The 20,979-nt window shown below is 46.3% G+C and overlaps 1 protein-coding gene across 1 annotated transcript in view; it reads left to right on the top strand.

Moving 5' to 3' along the window:
• The window catches only part of LOC110506218 (potassium voltage-gated channel subfamily KQT member 1), a 62,929-nt gene extending 43,709 nt beyond the window's left edge, over nucleotides 1-19,220 (top strand). Inside the window, exons 14-18 of the mRNA XM_036963888.1 lie at nucleotides 11,300-11,375; nucleotides 13,834-13,928; nucleotides 14,562-14,608; nucleotides 15,278-15,339; nucleotides 15,980-19,220. Of these exons, the coding sequence (XP_036819783.1) occupies nucleotides 11,300-11,375; nucleotides 13,834-13,928; nucleotides 14,562-14,608; nucleotides 15,278-15,339; nucleotides 15,980-16,186 (487 nt within the window). The 3' untranslated portion in view covers nucleotides 16,187-19,220. The remainder of the gene's footprint in view (nucleotides 1-11,299; nucleotides 11,376-13,833; nucleotides 13,929-14,561; nucleotides 14,609-15,277; nucleotides 15,340-15,979) is intronic.
• The last annotated feature ends 1,759 nt before the right edge of the window (nucleotides 19,221-20,979 follow it).

The raw sequence follows: 20,979 nt of genomic DNA, 5'->3' as shown, positions 1-20,979 counted from the left end.
TCAGTCTGTCGTCTATCACCCACGTGTCACAGTCAGTTTGTTTCCCTTTCAGTCTATGGTCCATCACCCACGTGTCACAGTGAGACAATGACATCATCATTAGCCGGCTCTCTGATTGGTTCCTTCATAATGACATTGTTATAACCCTGCTCTCTAAGTGGTGTATTCATAATGACGTCATCATATCCCTGCTCTCGGATTGGTCCCTTCATAATGACATTGTTATAACCCTGCTCTGTGATTGTGCCTTTCGTAATGACATCATTATAACCCTGCTTTCTGATTGGTCCCATCATAATGACATCATCCCAGTGAGTCTGTTTCCCTTTCAGTCTGTGCTCTATTTCCAGCCTGAGCCTCAGTTACCGTAACAGCGGTTGAGCCTCAGTTACCGTAACAGCGGTTGGGCCTCAGTTACCCTAACAGCTGTTGAGCCTCAGTTACCGTATCAGCGGTTGGGCCTCAGTTACCCTAACAGCCGTTGGGCCTCAGTTACCCTAACAGCGGTTGGGCCTCAGTTACCCTAACAGCGGTTGGGCCTCAGTTACCCTAACAGCGGTTGGGTTGCAACTCTCTTGATGATGACTAACCTTGTCTGATACCTGAAGACTTAGCTCCCTGAGGACACACACAGATAGACACAAAGACGCATGCGCACACACACTCACAAACACACACAAACGCACTTGCATAGTATGCGTATCATGGGCATGGTGAAAGCCACTGTGATATAGACCTCTGTGAGAAAAGTGGTGTAAATGAGGCTGAGTTCCTGTCCCTGAAGGCACCATGCTAAACAGTGTGGTAATGGGTCAGGCTGCCTATTGCATGCAGGGACATCATTAACTGGGGACCCTCTCTCTGCCCCATTGCCTGCTAAACCCCTTGAAACCAGCACGGCCCCATTAAACAATGCTCCTTAATTAAACAAGCAGGGACCACTGTGTTCCCGAGTGATGCAGCGATCTAAACCAGTCCCTGGTTCAAATCCAGGCTGTGTCATATCTGGCTGTGATTGGGAGTCCCATAGGGCGGTGCACAATTTTTATTTATTTTTAATTTTATTTCAACTTTATTTAACCAGGTAGGCTAGTTGAGAACAAGTTCTCATTTGCAACTGCGACCTGGCCAAGATAAAGCAAAGCAGTTTGACACATACAAAAACACAGAGTTACACATGGAGTAAACAAACAATAATCAAGTCAATAATACAGTAGAAAAAATCTATATACTGCATGTGCAAATGAGGTAGGATAAGAGAGGTAAGGCAATAAATAGGCCATGGTGGCGAAGTAATTACACTATAGCAATTAAACACTGGAATGGTAGGATGTGCAGAAGATGGATGTGAAAGTAGAGATACTGGGGTGCAAAGGAGCAAGATAAATAAATACTGTATGGGGATGAGGTAGATTGGATGGGCTGTTTACAGATGGGCTATGTTCAGGTGCAGTGATCTGTGAGCTGCTCTGACAGCTGGTGCTTAAAGCTAGTGAGGGAGGTAAGAGTCTCTAGCTTCAGAGATTTTTGCAGTTCGTTCCAGTCATTGGCAGCAGAGAACTGGAAGGAGAGGCGGCCAAAGGAAGAATTGGCTTTGGGGGTGACCAGAGAGCTATATCTGCTGGAGCGAGTGCTACGGGTGGGTGCTGCTATGGAGATCAGTGAGCTGAGATAAGTCAGGGCTTTACCTAGCAGAGACTTGTAGATGACCTGGAGCCAGTGGGTTTGGTGATGAGTATGAAGCGAGGGCCACCCAATGAGATCATACAGGTCGCAGTGGCGGGTAGTATATGGGGCTTTGGTGACAAAACGGATGGCACTGTGATAGACTGCATCCAATTTATTGAGTAGGGTATTGGAGGCTATTTTGTAAATGACATTGCCGAAGTCAAGGATCAGTAGGATGGTCAGTTTTACAAGGGTATGTTTAGCAGCATACGTGAAGGATGCTTTGTTGTGAAATAGGAAGCCGATTCTAGATTTCATTTTTGGTTTGGAGATGTTTAATGTGAGTCTGGAAGGAGAGTTTACAGTCTAAGTCGACACCCAGGTATTTGTAGTTGTCCACATATTCTAAGTCAGAACCGTCCAGTGTAGTGATGCTAGACGGGCGGGCAGGTGCAGGCAGCGATCGGTTGAAGAGCATGCATTTAGTTTTACTTGCAATTGGCCCAGCATCATCCAGGTTTGGCCGGGGTTGGCTGTCATTGTAAATAATCATTGGCGTAGTTAAATATAGGTTAAATGTACAAAATTGTTTAAAAAAAATTATAATCACTTTCTAGGCATATTAGACGGATTTATCCTTCACTAAAATGGCTGCCATAATCAGCACACTGTGTAACTATGAGGATCTATGACATCAGGTCCTCTAGTGATCTCTGTGTGTTATAGGCTAATGGTTTTACCCTGATAGGCTACTGTCAGGTACAGTAAGGTATATCATTGGTTTATTGGGGCCTGTGACTCCAACAATGGGTGTCTACTAGCTACTGGCTATAGATAGATAGATGCACGCTTATTATGGGCAGATTTTGCTCAGATGACACAGCAGTTATTTGAGATTTGTAAAACGTTCCTGGATCTTCCTACTGGCCTTTAATGTTTCTTGCAATTGTTTTGATGAGTTAACATGTGGTGTATTTTGACCAACAAGATAAGGTTCCTGTTTATCTTATCCTGACTGCAGTGGTGGGCAGTCGAGGAGGTAGCTCTTTTCTTTCCCATCAGGGGAGGGCACTGGAGAGGAATGATTGGCAGGCAGCTACTGTTCAGCTCCCTGGTAGATAACAGCCAAGATGACTCCACAATCTTTAGCACAATGATAGCAGGGGAGGGGGCGGCCATTTTGTGATAGTGCTGCTGTTTGTAGTTTGGTTTAAGACTCCCCTCGGTCATTGACAGCTACTAGTATGAAGATAGAGTAGCACCTATAGACATTCATAACGTAGCAAGTCAAAGACGTTAACTCATCTGGGTTGTTTTTGGCTTAAAGAAAGTAGGAGGAGTCAACGTTGCTTGTGACATCACAGTGTCAGCTGCTCTGAGATCAGAGAGAGAGGGAGTGGCTGTTTAGACCAGGGTGTTGACACCAGTAATGACATGACCTTTTCCTGTCACTTTCAGCTCCTTTCATACGCCTGCCTTGTTGTTGTCCCCAACAAACAAACAAACAAACAGAAAGACAGACAGACAGACAGACACAGTCCAGACGCACACTACCAAGGTCATTTCTCCTCCTGTCACCCAAGTGTCACTTTGGTGAAAGAGGGGGAGAGATGGAGAGAGAGAAGGCAGGATTAAATCCATGGGTGTTTGTCTAGGCTAGAGGAAAAAGTTAGTGCATGGTCTTCTAGGTTTAGGCTTGGTGTATATGGTTGTGTAGGGGTGGTAAGATTACTGCAAGAGTGCAGGGACGATAGATTGAAATAGACTATTAGTTGCCTACCCAGTCACACACCCCCCCTCCCCCCTTTCAATTCCTCTTCCTCTATGGTGGATGTCCCCAGTTCTCTTTCTCAGTCCTCCCCAGATCAGAGTGGTGTGCTGCTGGCTCCCTCACTGTTCTATCAGGGTGATGAGACCAGACAGACTACAGGTTCTATCGGGGTGATGCGACCAGACAGACTACAGGTTCTATCAGGGTGATGAGACCAGACAGACTACAGGTTCTACCAGGGTGATGAGACCAGACAGACTACAGATTCTACCAGGGTGATGAGACCAGACAGACTACAGGTTCTACCAGGGTGATGAGACCAGACAGACTACAGATTCTACCAGGGTGATGAGACCAGACAGACTACAGGTTCTACCAGTGTGATGAGACCAGACAGACTACAGGTTCTATCAGGGTGATGAGACCAGACAGACTACAGGTTTTATCAGGGTGATGAGGCCTGACAGACTACAGGTTCTACCAGGGTGATGAGGCCTGACAGAGTACAGGTTCTACCAGGGTGATGAGACCAGACAGGCTACATGTTCCCTCTAATGGATGCTAAGCACCAGGACCATCCACCACTTAGTTAAAGCACCACTCTGGGCTTAGTGTTCACAACGACACTCAGAGACCGATCCACTGATGTTTTGGAAACACCCGTGTTTTTTGAGCCACTTTATCAGAGGCAAATGACAGAGACATTGAGTATAAAACATAAGTGTTTCTGAGCCACATACATATTAATCAATATATTTATTTACTGTATGTTGCAAAACCACTTAGTTGACACCCACTGGGCAAAAAGTGGTTGAATCAATGTTGTTTCCACGTCATTTCAACCTGAAAAATGTTTATGTGATGACGTTCAATCACTGTGGAAAACTGATTGGTTTTGCAAAAAGCCAACATAAGGGAATTGTGTCTTTTTCACCAAAAATGTTTACCTAAATCCAATGACATAGACCATTTTTTTTGTTAATTTTATATTTATTTGACGTTAGTTTACAACTCAACCAAATGTAAATCAAAACCAAACGTTAAACTTGTCTGTGTCCAGTGGGCAGTGATTGCTGTGAATGAAGCCTCATAGGATAATCAGACCTAAACTCTCTGCTGGAAGTGTAGTCTGTAGGGAATGGCCCCGTCTCAATCTGGCTCCATCTGTTTATTCAGAAGAAATGAGGCCGGGGTCAATTTAGGCAGCATTTATGCTGACACACCCTGACTGTTATGGTGAGTGAATGAGGACCCAAAAGCGAACTAACTTAAACAGAGCTTCTTTAATAACCAAACATAGGTAGGCTCAGATAGACCGGCAGATTCCGACAGGACAGGACAAGGTTACAGCAAACATGACGATAGTCTGGCTCAGGCATGAAACACAAACAAACAAGAATCCGACAAGGACAGGAGCAGAAACAGAGAGAGATATAGGGACCTAATCAGAGGGAAAAAAGGGAACAGGTGGGGAACGGGGTGAATGGGTAGTTAGAGGAGACAAGGGACAGCTGGGGGAAAGCGGGGGAGAAAAGGTAACCTAACACGACCAGCAGAGGGAGACAGGGTGAAGGGAAAGGACAGAGACAAGACAACATGACAGTACCCCCCCACTCACCGAGCGCCTCCTGGCGCACTCGAGGAGGAAACCTGGCGGCAACGGAGGAAATCATCAATCAGCGCACGGTCCAGCACGTCCCGAGAGGGAACCCAACTCCTCTCCTCAGGACCGTACCCCTCCCAGTCAACTAGGTACTGATGACCACGGCCCCGAGGACGCATGTCCAAGATCTTACGGACCCTGTAGATAGGTGCGCCCTCGACAAGGATGGGGGGGGGGGGGGGGGAGACGAGCGGGGGCGCGAAGAACGGGCTTAACACAGGAGACATGGAAGACCGGGTGGACGCGACGAAGATATCGCGGAAGAAGAAGTCGCACTGCGACAGGATTAATGACCTGAGAGATACGGAATGGACCAATGAACCGCGGGGTCAACTTGCGAGAAGCCGTCTTAAGGGGAAGGTTCTGAGTGGAGAGCCAAACTCTCTGACCGCGACAATACCTAGGGCTCTTAGTTCTACGCTTATTAGCAGCTCTCACAGTCTGCGCCCTATAACGGCAAAGTGCAGACCTGACCCTCTTCCAGGTGCGCTCGCAACGTTGGACAAAAGCCTGAGCGGAGGGGACGCTGGACTCGGCGAACTGAGATGAGAACAACGGAGGCTGGTACCCGAGGCTACTCTGAAAAGGAGATAGCCCGGTCGCAGACGAAGGAAGCGAGTTGTGGGCGTATTCTGCCCAGGGGAGCTGTTCTGACCAAGACGCAGGGTTGCGAAAAGAAAGACTGCGTAAGATGCGACCAATAGTCTGATTGGCCCGTTCTGCTTGACCGTTAGACTGGGGGTGAAAGCCGGAAGAGAGACTGACGGAAGCCCCAATCAAACGGCAAAACTCCCTCCAAAATTGAGACGTGAATTGCGGACCTCTGTCCGAAACGACGTCTGACGGAAGGCCATGAATTCTGAAAACATTCTCGATGATGATTTGTGCCGTCTCTTTAGCAGAAGGAAGCTTAGCAAGGGGAATGAAATGAGCCGCCTTAGAGAACCTATCGACAACCGTAAGAATAACAGTCTTCCCCGCTGACGAAGGCAGTCCGGTGACAAAATCTAAGGCGATGTGAGACCACGGTCGAGAGGGAATAGGAAGCGGCCTGAGACGGCCGGCAGGAGGAGAGTTACCGGACTTAGTCTGCGCGCAGACCGAACAAGCAGCCACGAAACGACGCGTGTCATGCTCCCGGGTGGGCCACCAGAAACGCTGGCGAATGGAAGCAAGCGTACCCCGAACGCCAGGGTGGCCGGCTAACTTGGCAGAGTGAGCCCACTGAAGAACGGCCAGACGAGTAGGAACGGGAACGAAAAGAAGGTTCCTAGGACAAGCGCGCGGCGACGGAGTTTGAGTGAGTGCTTGCTTTACCTGCCTCTCAATTCCCCAGACAGTCAACCCGACAACACGCCCCTCAGGGAGAATCCCCTCGGGGTCAGTGGAGGCTACTGAAGAACTGAAGAGACGAGACAAAGCATCAGGCTTGGTGTTCTTAGAGCCCGGACGATAAGAAATCACGAACTCGAAACGAGCGAAAAACAGCGCCCAACGCGCCTGACGCGCATTAAGTCGTTTGGCAGAACGGATGTACTCAAGGTTCCTATGGTCAGTCCAAACGACAAAAGGAACGGTCGCCCCCTCCAACCACTGTCGCCATTCGCCTAGGGCTAACCGGATGGCGAGCAGTTCGCGGTTACCCACATCATAGTTACGTTCCGACGGCGACAGGCGATGAGAAAAATACGCGCATGGGTGGACCTTGTCGTCAGAGAGGGAGCGCTGAGAAAGGATGGCTCCCACTCCCACCTCTGACGCGTCAACCTCGACAACGAACTGTCTAGAGACGTCAGGTGTAACAAGGATAGGAGCGGATGTAAAACGATTCTTGAGGAGATCAAAAGCTCCCTGGGCGGAAACGGACCACTTAAAGCACGTCTTGACAGAAGTAAGGGCTGTGAGAGGAGCTGCCACCTGACCGAAATTACGGATGAAACGACGATAGAAGTTCGCGAAGCCGAGAAAGCGCTGCAGCTCGACGCGTGACTTAGGGACGGGCCAATCAATGACAGCTTGGACCTTAGCGGGATCCATCTTAATGCCTTCAGCGGAAATAACAGAACCGAGAAATGTGACGGAGGAGGCATGAAAAGTGCACTTCTCAGCCTTCACAAAAAGACAATTCTCTAAAAGGCGCTGGAGGACACGTCGAACGTGCTGAACATGAATCTGGAGTGACGGTGAAAAAATCAGGATATCGTCAAGGTAAACGAAAACAAAGATGTTCAGCATGTCTCTCAGGACATCATTGACTAATGCCTGAAAGACAGCTGGAGCGTTAGCGAGGCCGAAAGGAAGAACCCGGTATTCAAAGTGCCCTAACGGAGTGTTAAACGCCGTCTTCCACTCGTCCCCCTCCCTGATGCGCACGAGATGGTAAGCGTTACGAAGGTCCAACTTAGTGAAAAACCTGGCTCCCTGCAGGATCTCGAAGGCTGAAGACATAAGAGGAAGCGGATAACGATTCTTCACTGTTATGTCATTCAGCCCTCGATAATCTATGCAGGGGCGCAGAGACCCGTCCTTCTTCTTGACAAAAAAAAACCCCGCTCCGGCGGGAGAGGAGGAGGGGACTATGGTACCGGCGTCAAGAGCTACAGACAAATAATCTTCGAGAGCCTTACGTTCGGGAGCCGACAGAGAGTATAGTCTACCCCGGGGGGGGGTGGTTCCCGGAAGGAGATCAATACTACAATCATACGACCGGTGTGGAGGAAGAGAGGTGGCCCTGGACCGACTGAACACCGTGCGCAGATCGTGATATTCCTCCGGCACCCCTGTCAAATCACCAGGCTCCTCCTGTGAAGAAGAGACAGAGGAAACAGGAGGGATAGCAGACATTAAACATTTCACATGACAAGAGACGTTCCAGGAGAGGATAGAATTACTAGACCAATTAATGGAAGGATTATGACAAACTAGCCAGGGATGGCCCAAAACAACAGGTGTAAAAGGTGAACGAAAAATTAAAAAAGAAATGGTTTCACTATGATTACCAGAAACAGTGAGGGTTAAAGGTAGCGTCTCACGCTGAATCCTGGGGAGAGGACTACCATCCAGGGCGAACAAGGCCGTGGGCTCCTTTAACTGTCTGAGAGGAATGTCATGTTCCCGAGCCCAGGTCTCGTCCATAAAACAGCCCTCCGCCCCAGAGTCTATTAAGGCACTGCAGGAAGCTGACGAACCGGTCCAGCGTAGATGGACCGACAAGGTAGTGCAGGATCTTGAAGGAGAGACAGGAGTAGTAGCGCTCACCAGTAGCCCTCCGCTTACTGACGAGCTCTGGCCTTTTACTGGACATGAAGTGACAAAATGACCAGCGGAACCGCAATAGAGACAGAGGCGGTTGGTGATTCTCCGTTCCCTCTCCTCAGTCGAGATGCGGATACCTCCCAGCTGCATGGGCTCAGCACCCGAGCCGGCAGAGGAAGATGGTAGTGATGCGGAGAGGGAGGCGACGGAGAGCGCGAGCTCCTTTCCACGAGCTCGGTGACGAAGATCAACCCGTCGCTCAATGCGAATAGCGAGTTCCATCAAGGAATCCACGCTGGAAGGAACCTCCCGGGAGAGAATCTCATCCTTTACCTCTGCGCGGAAACCCTCCAGAAGACGAGCGAGCAAGGCCGGCTCGTTCCAGCCACTGGAGACAGCAAGAGTGCGAAACTCAATAGAGTAGTCTGTTATGGATCGATTGCCTTGACATAGGGAAGACAGGGCCCTGGAAGCCTCCTCCCCAAAAACAGATCGATCAAAAACCCGTATCATCTCCTCTTTAAAGTCTTGATACTGGTTAGTACACTCAGCCCTTGCCTCCCAGATTGCCGTGCCCCACTCACGAGCCCGTCCAATAAGGAGAGATATGACGTAGGCGACACGAGCAGTGCTCCTGGAGTAAGTGTTGGGCTGGAGAGAAAACACAATATCACACTGGGTGAGGAACGAGCGGCATTCAGTGGGCTCCCCAGAGTAACACGGCGGGTTATTGATTCTGGGCTCCGGAGATTCGAAAGCCCTGGAAGTGGCCGGTGGATCGAGGCGGAGATGGTGAACCTGTTCTGTGAGGTCGGATTCTTCTGTTATGGTGAGTGAATGAGGACCCAAAAGCGAACTAACTTAAACAGAGCTTCTTTAATAACCAAACATAGGTAGGCTCAGATAGACCGGCAGATTCCGACAGGACAGGACAAGGTTACAGCAAACATGACGATAGTCTGGCTCAGGCATGAAACACAAACAAACAAGAATCCGACAAGGACAGGAGCAGAAACAGAGAGAGATATAGGGACCTAATCAGAGGGAAAAAAGGGAACAGGTGGGGAACGGGGTGAATGGGTAGTTAGAGGAGACAAGGGACAGCTGGGGGAAAGCGGGGGAGAAAAGGTAACCTAACACGACCAGCAGAGGGAGACAGGGTGAAGGGAAAGGACAGAGACAAGACAACATGACACTGACACTCTTCAGCTACAGAATTACCCTCATGCTCTAGGACAGCGATTCTCAACTGGTGGGTCGCAACCAAAATTTGGGTCAAGGGAGGTTTTGAGTGGGTCATGGGAGTATAAAATATAATAATAAGGTATGAAGAAATACTCTGAACTCAAATAACTTCAAACAAGGAGAAAGTGTGTAGACATGATAACACATATTTTTTTTATGAGTAATTTCATTTCTGAAAATGTTTTCTTCAATCACAGTATTTCCAATATAGAGCTATTATCAGTGCTATGTTTGTGGATTTTGTGGTCTCAAGCCAATGAGTTTATTAACATTCTTCATAAGGGCAAAATGGTATTATTGACAATGAAAGAGTTGGGAATGTTGTTCCCTTGTCATATAATTACATTTACTATCAATATAGCATTTGAAAATACAAACATAGTTTACCAGATTGTATTTTGGTGATTATTTATCGCGATTCCAATATTGCGGCGCGACTGAGACGACCTGGTTCAATTTGGGTCCCCGAGGCAAAACCAGTTGAGAACCACTGTTGTAGGGTGCTGTACAAATGAATTTCCTTGTGACAGTATGGTTTACTTGACTAGTTTTGACTGGAGAATATTCCTGGATAGTTAGTAAGCAACTCCAGTGTATATAATAGGCCTTGTGTTTTAGGTTATTGTCCTGCTGAAAGGTTAATTAATTTCCCAGTGTCTGGTGGAAAGCAGACTGAACCTGGTTTTCCTCTAGGATTTTGCCTGTGTTAAGCGCCAGTTACATTTTTTATCCTGAAAACCTCCCCAGCTCTTAACAATTACAAGCATACCCATAACATGATGCAGCCACCAGTATGCTTGAAAATATGGAGAGTAGTACTCAGTAATGTGTTCTATTGTATTTTCCCCAAACATAACACTGTGTATTTAGGACGAAAAGTGAATTGCTTTGCCACATTGTATTGAAGTATTACTTTAGTGCCTTGTTGCAAACAGATGAATGTTTTGGAATAGATATATTCTGTACAGGCGTTCTTTTTTTCACACTGTCATTTAGATCGGTATTGTGGAGTATCTACAAATGTTGTGGATCCATCCTCAGTTTTCTCCTATCACAACCATTCAACTCTGTAGCTGTTTTAAAGTCACAATGGGCCTCATGGGGAAATCCCTGAGTGGTTTCCTTCCTTTCTGTCAACTGAGTTAGGAAGAACACCTGTACCTTTGTAGTACCAATAGGTTCCCTTCTTTGTGAGGCATTGGAAAATCTCCCTGGTCCTTGTGGCTGAATCTCTGTTTGAAATTCACTGCTCGACTGAGGGACTTTACAGATAATTGTTTGTGTGGTGTACAGAGATGAGGTAGTCATTCAAAAATATATATATTATATATATATATATTATTGCACACAGTGAGTCCATGCAACTTATTATGTGACTTGTTAAGAAACTGTTTTACTCCTGAACGTATTTAGGCTTGTCATGACAAAAGGGTTGAATACTTATTTACTCAAGACATTTCATCTTTTCATTTTTAATTCATTTGTAAACAAAAATAGAAAAACACAATTCCACTTTGACATTATGGGGGTATTGTGTGTAGGCCAGTGACACAGTTTTTAATTTTAAAATAATAAACATTTAATAAATGTTAAATTCAGACTGTAACACAACTAAATGTGGAAAAAGTAAAGGGGTGTGAATACTTTCTGAATACTGTGCTATAAAAAAATCCCTCATAGCCATCTCCCTCACACAGGCTGCAGGGGAGTCACAGAGCAGCTATCCACGTGATCCTACGGATGCGCTACTTTGTCGCTAAGAAGAAATTCCAGGTGGGTACGTTGTTTGTAGGGGTGTTTTTGACCAGCGGAACGATCCACTGTATTGACAGATACCACTACCTACATTCTGGTATAGGCTACCACACCTGGGTTCAAATACTATTTCAGGTATTTTAATTACTTTTCAAAACAAGTATTCAGATATAAAAGATTTTTTTAAAAACAAGTAGTTGAATATTGAAATGTATTTGTAAATAGACTTGGAAAGTATAAAACAAATACTCAAATACACTGACTCGAATGCATTGAACCCATGCATTGAACCCATGCATTGAACCCATGCATTGAACCCATGCATTGAACCCCTGCATTGAACCCATGCATTGAACCCATGCATTGAACCCATGCATTGAACCCATGCATTGAACCCATGCATTGAACCCATGCATTTGAAAAATTTGAAAGTACTTTCACATACATTTTGGTCGACAATTATTATTATTTTTTCACAAATAACCATTCAAATCCTCAAATAAAAGTACTTGTTTTGGGCTGTTTATTTGAAAATACTTGAATACACAGGAAAAAAAAGTATTTAGATAAATACTCAAATGCACATGTATTTGCACCCAGGTCTACTGCTATTTCAGCTCTTTCCTCCGTCCCTCTCTACCCTAACACCATTACAATCCACTCCATACATTCACACGCCCCCCGCCTCTTCCCTCCTCTCTCGACCCCCCATCCTGGTTCTTTCTGGTTGCCCTCAGCAGTCAACACACAGCATATCCTGTTTTATCAGCAGGCTGTTAGCCGCAGACTAGCGCTAGATAGTGTTTGGGACAATGATGTCACGCTGATGACTGTTTACCCGCCTCTTAACGGGACTGCCTGTCCTCACGTCCTCTTAACGGGTCTGCTTGTCCTCACTTCGGTGTGACTGTTTGCCTTCCAGACAGGCTGCCTTGATCAAGTCACACCGGGACTCCAGGACAAACAGGCAGCTTCACACTGCTGTCTGAGCAGGTGTTGTGGAGCTCAGCCTAAAACTAACATAGTCAATCAATGAAGAGGCTCTTCCCTCAGGCTGAAAAGCAGGGCAGCGGACATCACTCAAGTTGTGGGTTTGCCTTTGAGTCTGTGTGTGTCTGGGTTCTCAGTAGTGTGCGTGGGGGATGGGAGGGTGGCGGTGGGGAGGATTTGGACTTGGTTATGGATTGTAGTGTTATTGTGGTTGTGTGTATGGGCTTAGTGTTTGAGTGATCCAGCTGTCTTTAGTGTTCTAGAATACTCTGTAGTGTGTTTTCCAGGGTTTTAGTTGAAGAGACTGGTGATGTGTGTGTGTGTGTGTGTGTGTGTGTGTGTGTGTGCAGAATGTCGTTATGTTTGGTGTGAAGTAGGTGTGTTTGATCTGGTGACATATCTTTGGAACACCATCTACTGTGAGGCTGTGTTGAAGTACAGTAACGTCTGAGTCCACGTCAGTCGAGGCCTGAGTTCAGCTGAGGTAGCTACTCTCCTGGCTACAGGCCCACGGCTCTACCCTGTTAGCACACTGCACGGCACGCACAGAGAAACTGACTCCACAGTCAAACACACCTAGTGGCTCATGAAGGATAGATACTGGACATCAGTGGTGGAAAAAGTACCTGTCATACTTGAGTAAAAGTAAAGATACCTTAATAGAAAATGAGTGAAGTAAAAGTCACCCAGTAAAATTTTACTTGTGTATAAGTCTAAACGTATTTGGTTAAAAATAAACTTAAGTATCCAAAGTACATATCTGTGCTAAAACATACTAAAGTATAAAAAGTTAAAGTATAAATCATTCCAAATTCCTTATATTAAGCCAACCAGATGACATCATTTTTTTTTTTTTTTTAAATTTATGGAAAGCCAGAGGTTCACACCAATTAAAACACTCATGATCAATTTAGTAGGTTAACACCATGAGTGGTTTAAGTCATAACTCTCAGATTAAAGTGGGTTAACACCATGAGTGGTTTAAGTCATAACTCTCAGATTAAAGTGGGTTAACACCATGAGTGTTTTAAGTCATAACTCTCAGATTAAAGTGGGTTAACACCATGAGTGATTTAAGTCATAACTCTCAGATTAAAGTGGGTTAACACCCTGAGTGTTTTAAGTCATAGTGCTCAGATTAAAGTGGGTTAACACCATGAGTGTTTTAAGTCATAGTTCTCAGATTAGTGGGTTAAAACCACAAGTGTTTTAAATCATAGTTCTCAGCTTTAAAGCTGCAATATGCCATTTTTTTTGGGGGGGGGGGTGTCTGTGTATTGTCTTGACTGCTTTCAATAATTGTGTGTTCGTGTGGTATGACTGTCTGATGTGTTTACGTCAGAGAGAGATCTTTTCATATATTCTCTAGTCTGCAACTCAAACTGTGTTAGAAAGACTCATTTTTACACGATGGCAGCTTTTTGATCTGTTGAGTTCTTTAGAGTTTTTACTGCTGAGGGTGATTAACACTGTGTGTGTTCTGCAGCAAGCACGTAAACCCTATGACGTGCGAGACGTGATCGAGCAGTATTCCCAAGGACACCTGAATCTCATGGTGCGCATCAAGGAGCTACAGAGGAGGTGGGCTGCATCTCAAACGGTCTCCTAAGTCCCGTTCATTTGAAATTGATGTCAAGGTCTTTATGCGGGTTAGCTCATCCATTGCAATTAACTCACTGATAAAAGTGCATGTGACTTGCACACTACAGACCCACTGGGCATAGACATCAGTTCAACATCTAGTTTTGATTTCCGTTTAGTTGAGTTGTCAACTAATGTGAACACAACGTCAAATCAACAAAAACAATCACAATGTCATTAGATTTAGGTTAAAAGTTGGGTGAAAAAAAAAGATGAATGACCTCACGTTCGTGACGTTTTGCAAAAACCAATTCGTTTTCTACGTTGATACAACGTCATCACATAGATTTTTGAGGGTTTAAATGACGTGGAAACAACGTTGTTTCAACCTGTTTTTGCCCAGTGGGGATGCAGTCTTTTTGTTGTCACTCGTCTGGGTCAAAATCCACAAATATTTTTTTTTTACTGCATTACATTGAAATAATAAATATCCTCCATATCACCACGGAAATGACATTTTGTGTCTGACTTTCTCTCTCAGATTTTGACCCAGGTGAGTGCGGCATGCTGTGCCGTGACTGCACCTGTATATAACCCAAAGCACTGCATTCAATGTGTTTAATTCTCCTCTAGACTGGACCAGTCTCTAGGGAAGCTGACCCTGTTCCAGACTAGCTCAGGTAAACAGTCCTCTACTGTAATTTACAGAATATTATAGGGGCTGGACACAGTGTACTATATCTCTACGGTATCTTACAGCATCTTAGATTGGCTGGACACAGTGTACTATATCTCTACGGTATCTTACAGCATCTTAGAGAGGCTGGACACAGTGTACTATATCTCTACGGTATCTTACAGCATCTTAGAGAGGCTGGACACAGTGTACTATATCTCTACTGTATCTTACAGAATCTTAGAGAGGCTGGACACAGTGTACTATATCTCTACTGTATCTTACAGAATCTTAGAGGGGCTGGACACAGTGTACTATATCTCTACTGTGTCTTACAGCCTCTTAGAGGGGCTGGACACAGTGTACTATATCTCTACTGTATCTTACAGAATCTTAGGGGGGCTGGACACAGTACTATATCTCTACTGTATCTTACAGAATCTTAGAGGGGCTGGACACAGTGTACTATATCTCTACTGTATCTTACAGAATCTTAGAGGGGCTGGACACAGTACTATATCTCTACTGTATCTTACAGAATCTTAGAGGGGCTTGACACAGTACTGTATATATCTACGGTATCTTACAGCATCTTATGTCTCTTCTTGTTTCTTGTTACGTCGTCTTGTTTCGCTGTTCTATGACTTGGACCATGATGCTCCTGGGGCAAAAGACAAAGCCAAAGACAAAGGCACCAACACCATCGGCTCCAGACTCAACAGGATGGAGGACAAGGTAGGACGTTACGCCACATTACATCCTCTGCTCTCTGAACAGAGTACGGCTACTCATCTACAGGTGTCATTTCTATTGTGCCTTTAATCAGATTTCAAAGCCCTCCATTTTGTGCCACCTTACCCACAGCCAATGATAAGCACCCAACTCAGTGACACACAGCAGCCATTTTGTGCCAAATCGGTTTGTGCCAAGTCTGTTTGACTATAGAAAAGCCACCAATTTGGTTCAACTGTGTTCAGACTGATGCTTTGCAGAGGACAGTCCGTTTTTTTTTCTCCAGCACAGAGGTCTGATAGGAGGGAATTCACTCTATACCGACACAATCAGTCCCCTAATGATACCCCTAAATAGGAGTTGAGAAACCAGGGTGGATTTTCATTTACAAAACCTTTCAAGTTTTCTATTTGTTTTGGCTTTCATTAAAACTCTTTTGATCATTTAATGAGGGATGATAATGTCTTGGTTTGTTTTCCCAAGAGGAAAAGGATTTGGTGATTTGCCTGAAAAAGGCAGATAAAGAGAAAATTAGAATACACATTTCCATTTTCTGCAAAAAAAGACAATAAAATAGAAAGAGTATCTATTAATTATATTATATTGATCTGTACAGCTTTTCTGTTTGTCCATCTACTTACAGATACAACGCATGGACCAGACACTCAACCAAATCGCAGAATCCCTTACCCAGCTGTTGTCTGGGACAAGCCAGGGGCAAGGTAGGAGGAGGTCACAGGGTGGGGCAGGTGTCCCCAGCCAGGATAGCCTACCCAGCTACGAGCAGCTCTCCACCGCGACCCTCCATCCACCCCTCAACCCCAGCCTCAGTCAAGACAAGAGCTCCTGAATCGACCCTCCATCCACCCCTCAACCTCAACCTCAGCCAAGACAAAAGCTCCTGAATCGACCCTTCATCCACCCCTCAACCCCAGCCTCAGCCAGGACAAGAGCTCCTGAATCGACCATCCATCCACCCTCAACACCAGCCTCAGCCAGGACAAGAGCTCCTGAATTGACCCTCCATCCACCCCTCAACCCCTCAAACCCAGCCTCAGCCAGGACAAGAGCTCCTGAATCGACCATCCATCCACCCTCAACACCAGCCTCAGCCAGGACAAAAGTTCCTGAATCGACCCTCCATCCACCCCTCAACCCCAGCCTCAGCCAGGACAAGAGCTCCTGAATCGACTCTCCATCCACCCCTCAACCCCAGCCTCAGCCAGGACAAGAGCTCCTGAATCGACCCTCCATCCACCCCTCAACCCCAGCCTCAGCCAGGACAAGAGCTCCTGAATCAACCATCCATCCACCCCTCAACCCCAGCCTCAGCCGGGACAAGAGCTCCTGAATCGACCATCCATCCACCCCTCAACCCCAGCCTCAGCCAGGAGAAGAGCTCCTGAATCGACCATCCATCCACCCTCAACCCCAGCCTCAGCCAGGACAAGAGCTCCTAAATCGACCATCCATCCACCCCTCAACCCCAGCCTCAGCCGGGACAAGAGCTCCTGAATCGACCATCCATCCACCCCTCAACCCCAGCCTCAGCCAGGAGAAGAGCTCCTGAATCGACCATCCATCCACCCTCAACCCCAGCCTCAGCCAGGACAAGAGCTCCTGAATCGACCATCCATCCACCCCTCAACCCCAGCCTCAGCCGGGACAAGAGCTCCTGAATCGACCATCCATCCACCCCTCAACCCCAGCCTCAGCCGGGACAAGAGCTCCTGAATCGACCATCCATCCACCCCTCAACCCCAGCCTCAGCCAGGAGAAGAGCTCCTGAATCGACCATCCATCCACCCTCAACCCCAGCCTCAGCCAGGAGAAGAGCTCCTGAATCGACCCTCCATCCACCCCTCAACCTCAACCTCAGCCAAGACAAAAGCTCCTGAATCGACCCTTCATCCACCCCTCAACCCCAGCCTCAGCCAGGACAAGAGCTCCTGAATCGACCATCCATCCACCCTCAACACCAGCCTCAGCCAGGACAAGAGCTCCTGAATTGACCCTCCATCCACCCCTCAACCCCTCAACACCAGCCTCAGCCAGGACAAGAGCTCCTGAATCGACCATCCATCCACCCTCAACACCAGCCTCAGCCAGGACAAAAGTTCCTGAATCGACCCTCCATCCACCCCTCAACCCCAGCCTCAGCCAGGACAAGAGCTCCTGAATCGACTCTCCATCCACCCCTCAACCCCAGCCTCAGCCAGGACAAGAGCTCCTGAATCAACCATCCATCCACCCCTCAACCCCAGCCTCAGCCGGGACAAGAGCTCCTGAATCGACCATCCATCCACCCCTCAACCCCAGCCTCAGCCGGGACAAGAGCTCCTGAATCGACCATCCATCCACCCCTCAACCCCAGCCTCAGCCAGGAGAAGAGCTCCTGAATCGACCATCCATCCACCCTCAACCCCAGCCTCAGCCAGGACAAGAGCTCCTGAATCGACCATCCATCCACCCCTCAACCCCAGCCTCAGCCGGGACAAGAGCTCCTGAATCGACCATCCATCCACCCCTCAACCCCAGCCTCAGCCGGGACAAGAGCTCCTGAATCGACCATCCATCCACCCCTCAACCCCAGCCTCAGCCAGGAGAAGAGCTCCTGAATCGACCATCCATCCACCCTCAACCCCAGCCTCAGCCAGGAGAAGAGCTCCTGAATCGACCCTCCATCCACCCCTCAACCCCAGCCAGGACAAGAGCTCCTGAATCGACCCTCCATCCACCCTCAACCCCAGCCTCAGCCAGGACAAGAGCTCCTGATGCAGAGAAACACCAAAACCATTTTGACGCTTTCTCTCTTTGTCTTATTCTGAGATCAGTGTTCTTCGTGATAATGAACCAGCTGTGTAGTGCTAGGACAAAAAACTAAATGTGCACTCAGTGGGGGCCCCAGGACCAAGTTTGGGAAACCCTGCCCTAGAGAAGAACCGTATAGACAGGAGATTTAGCAACTCTTGGAGGACAATCGAATGAAATAAAAATATTTGTTTTTATTGTTAAAAGTGGAACCAACACGATTCAGCTTTTGGCCTTTAAACAAAGATTATTTCATTTAATTCCAATGTCCTCCCAAGAGTTGCTATTTCTCCTCTCTACTTCAGTTTGCTCCTCAATTCATGCACCTTGGTTGGAGAGCGAGATAGCGAGCAGGGCTCCCTTCCCTAGAACAGAACAGTGCCTCAGCCTACAGGAAAAGCCAGACAAGCTAGACACACCGACGGGACACATTTTTCATAGATCCTGGATATGATTATGATTCTGAATTCTCATTTACTGCAATTGTCAATGTTCCGGGGGGAAATGTGAGCAAGCGCCATATTCAAACGCTTTCCCCTCAATCAAAAGGAAATAAGATTAGAGTGCACATATAATAACATTATTCCGTCTGTGTAAGAGCATTGGAATGTTACAACGTCAAAAAGCAACGGTAGTGTTCTATTTGATTTGAAATATGTTGATATGCAAAGCCAACACTTCAGTATAAAGGTAGCTATGTTTTTTGATGGTGAATATGGAATGATGTCCATACTAAAAGTAGGCAGTTATAATAACACTATGTTTTCAAAAGGCTCTCCCATGTATGTACTGTCGAAACATAAACTGAAGTGTTGGGGTCGGGGTGAGGGCTTTTATGTAGATGTTCAAATGCAATCAAATTGTGTAGCTATCCTCTTTTATAAAGATTTTGCATTGCCAATAAATGAATGTGGCAAATATCCATAACTTCTTATTGTCAAACAATTCTGTTCAACCATGGATCTTACATCAATAATTCAGTTATAGATTATTACATCCAAGTTAGGTCATATCAATGTCCCATTGGAAGCTGTATGTGTGGAATGTGCCTTAAAGGACTATAACATTTCAGATACATTGTCCTGTCCCTTTAAAACCCACAACATTAACCTTGCCCCTGCCTCCCCCCCGGAGTAGACTCCATTCCATGAAGACCAAAGGGAGGGAAGAGTTAATTGCACCTAGATCCCCCTTCCCCTCTCATGTCTTGTGCCTTGGGGGATGGTGGATGGAAGGACCAGTGGCGTGGCTAATACCAGAGCTTTGGACAGATGACCTCAGCTGCAGCAGATGGTGACCTCATCCCGCTTGCCTTCCGGGGATCCTTCCATTCCTTCAGTAGTAGTAGGCACACAGATAAAAGAGCAGATGACCATCTGGGCCCTGCCTGCCTTCTGCCTGGGTGCTCATGACAATAGCACCCCCTCTCTAAGTGTGGTGTGTAAGTGTGGGGGTCGTTGTGGCAGTCATTGTGGTGCTTTTGGAGGTGGGTGAGGGGAGAGGAGAGAAGTGTTGCTATAGGGACACTGCTGGGTTCTAGAGCTTTGTAGAGGTCCGGTTGACTGGTCTTACTGGTCATTGTGATAAGACGGGCTTGGTATTCTGACCAACAAAGAGGGAAATAACAGCTCCACAAACACATCCTTTATCACGCTGGTGATCGCTACTATGTTTCAATGTTGGTCTATGATACATTCAGAATGGTCCTCATATTCTGGGTAGAGAGACAAATAAACCCCTATGCTACTGCACTAATTGGCATTGAATCAGCGACATTTCATTTATTAATTTTAAATTTTACCTTTATTTAACCAGGCAAGTCAGTAAGTACACATTCTTATTTTCAATGACGGCCTAACTGCCTGTTCAGGGGCAGAACGACAGATTGTCAGCTCGGGGATTTGAACTTGCAACCTTCCAGTTACTAGTCCAACACTAGGCTACCTTGCCAACATGTCAAGAAACATGAAGTATCTTGTCTAGAGTAAGTCAGTCATGTAGAGGGAACGTGATGTTTCTGCTATTAACATGCCCTAGTGAGCCTAGACAGAAAATGGTCCCGAATTAAGTTCTGCTGAGGTCATAATAGAATTCCATCCGTGTTTGACTTCTTAGTAGGTCTATTGATTAAATCTCACAACCATTTCATCCTAGCTTAATAAAATGGCCCGAGACAGTGTTAATACAGATGGGCCGAGACAGTATTAGTACCTAGATGGTCTTTCACCCTTTTGATTCCATTATAACATCCGTTACAGTGCAGACCAAACTATTACCAATTAAAGCTGCTTGTCCACGTGTGGTGTGTCATATAGTCTCCCCTACAGGCAGATCAACTGTCACTGTATCACACACACTGGACAAAGGAGAGGGAACAAAGTTACATCATGAAGGGAATTATATCAGTGGGTGGGCAATGACAAGCCCTTGGGACAGATTTAATGAAACATTGATGGTAAAGTTTTGATGCCTTGGGGCGACACAATATAGACCATCTGTTACGGGAGGAAAGTGCACTAGTCCGGGCAGAATTCAGTCTACACTACTGCAGGTACAGACTATAATATTGACAACTCCATTAAATATCAAAATGAACTATTAAATGCTGTGAAAAAGTGACTATAGTCAATAAACATATAATACAACACTACTGTGTACTAGACTAGTTTATTCGTTGTTCATTCATGTCTAAAGACGTATCTGAAGTAAAGATAGTGTATAAAGATACATATTGTATAAATATATCTATAATTTATAAAGATAGTGCCATTTTTTTAAACTAATAAGTGTTTTTTCTGTGTAGCCCATAGATCTTAATTGGTTAGGCCTACA

The sequence above is a fragment of the Oncorhynchus mykiss genome, chromosome 26 (assembly GCF_013265735.2).
Source record: "Oncorhynchus mykiss isolate Arlee chromosome 26, USDA_OmykA_1.1, whole genome shotgun sequence".
NCBI lineage: Eukaryota > Metazoa > Chordata > Actinopteri > Salmoniformes > Salmonidae > Oncorhynchus > Oncorhynchus mykiss.
Note: the sequence above shows the minus strand (reverse complement) of the source record. Positions and strands in the feature narration are given on the sequence as shown.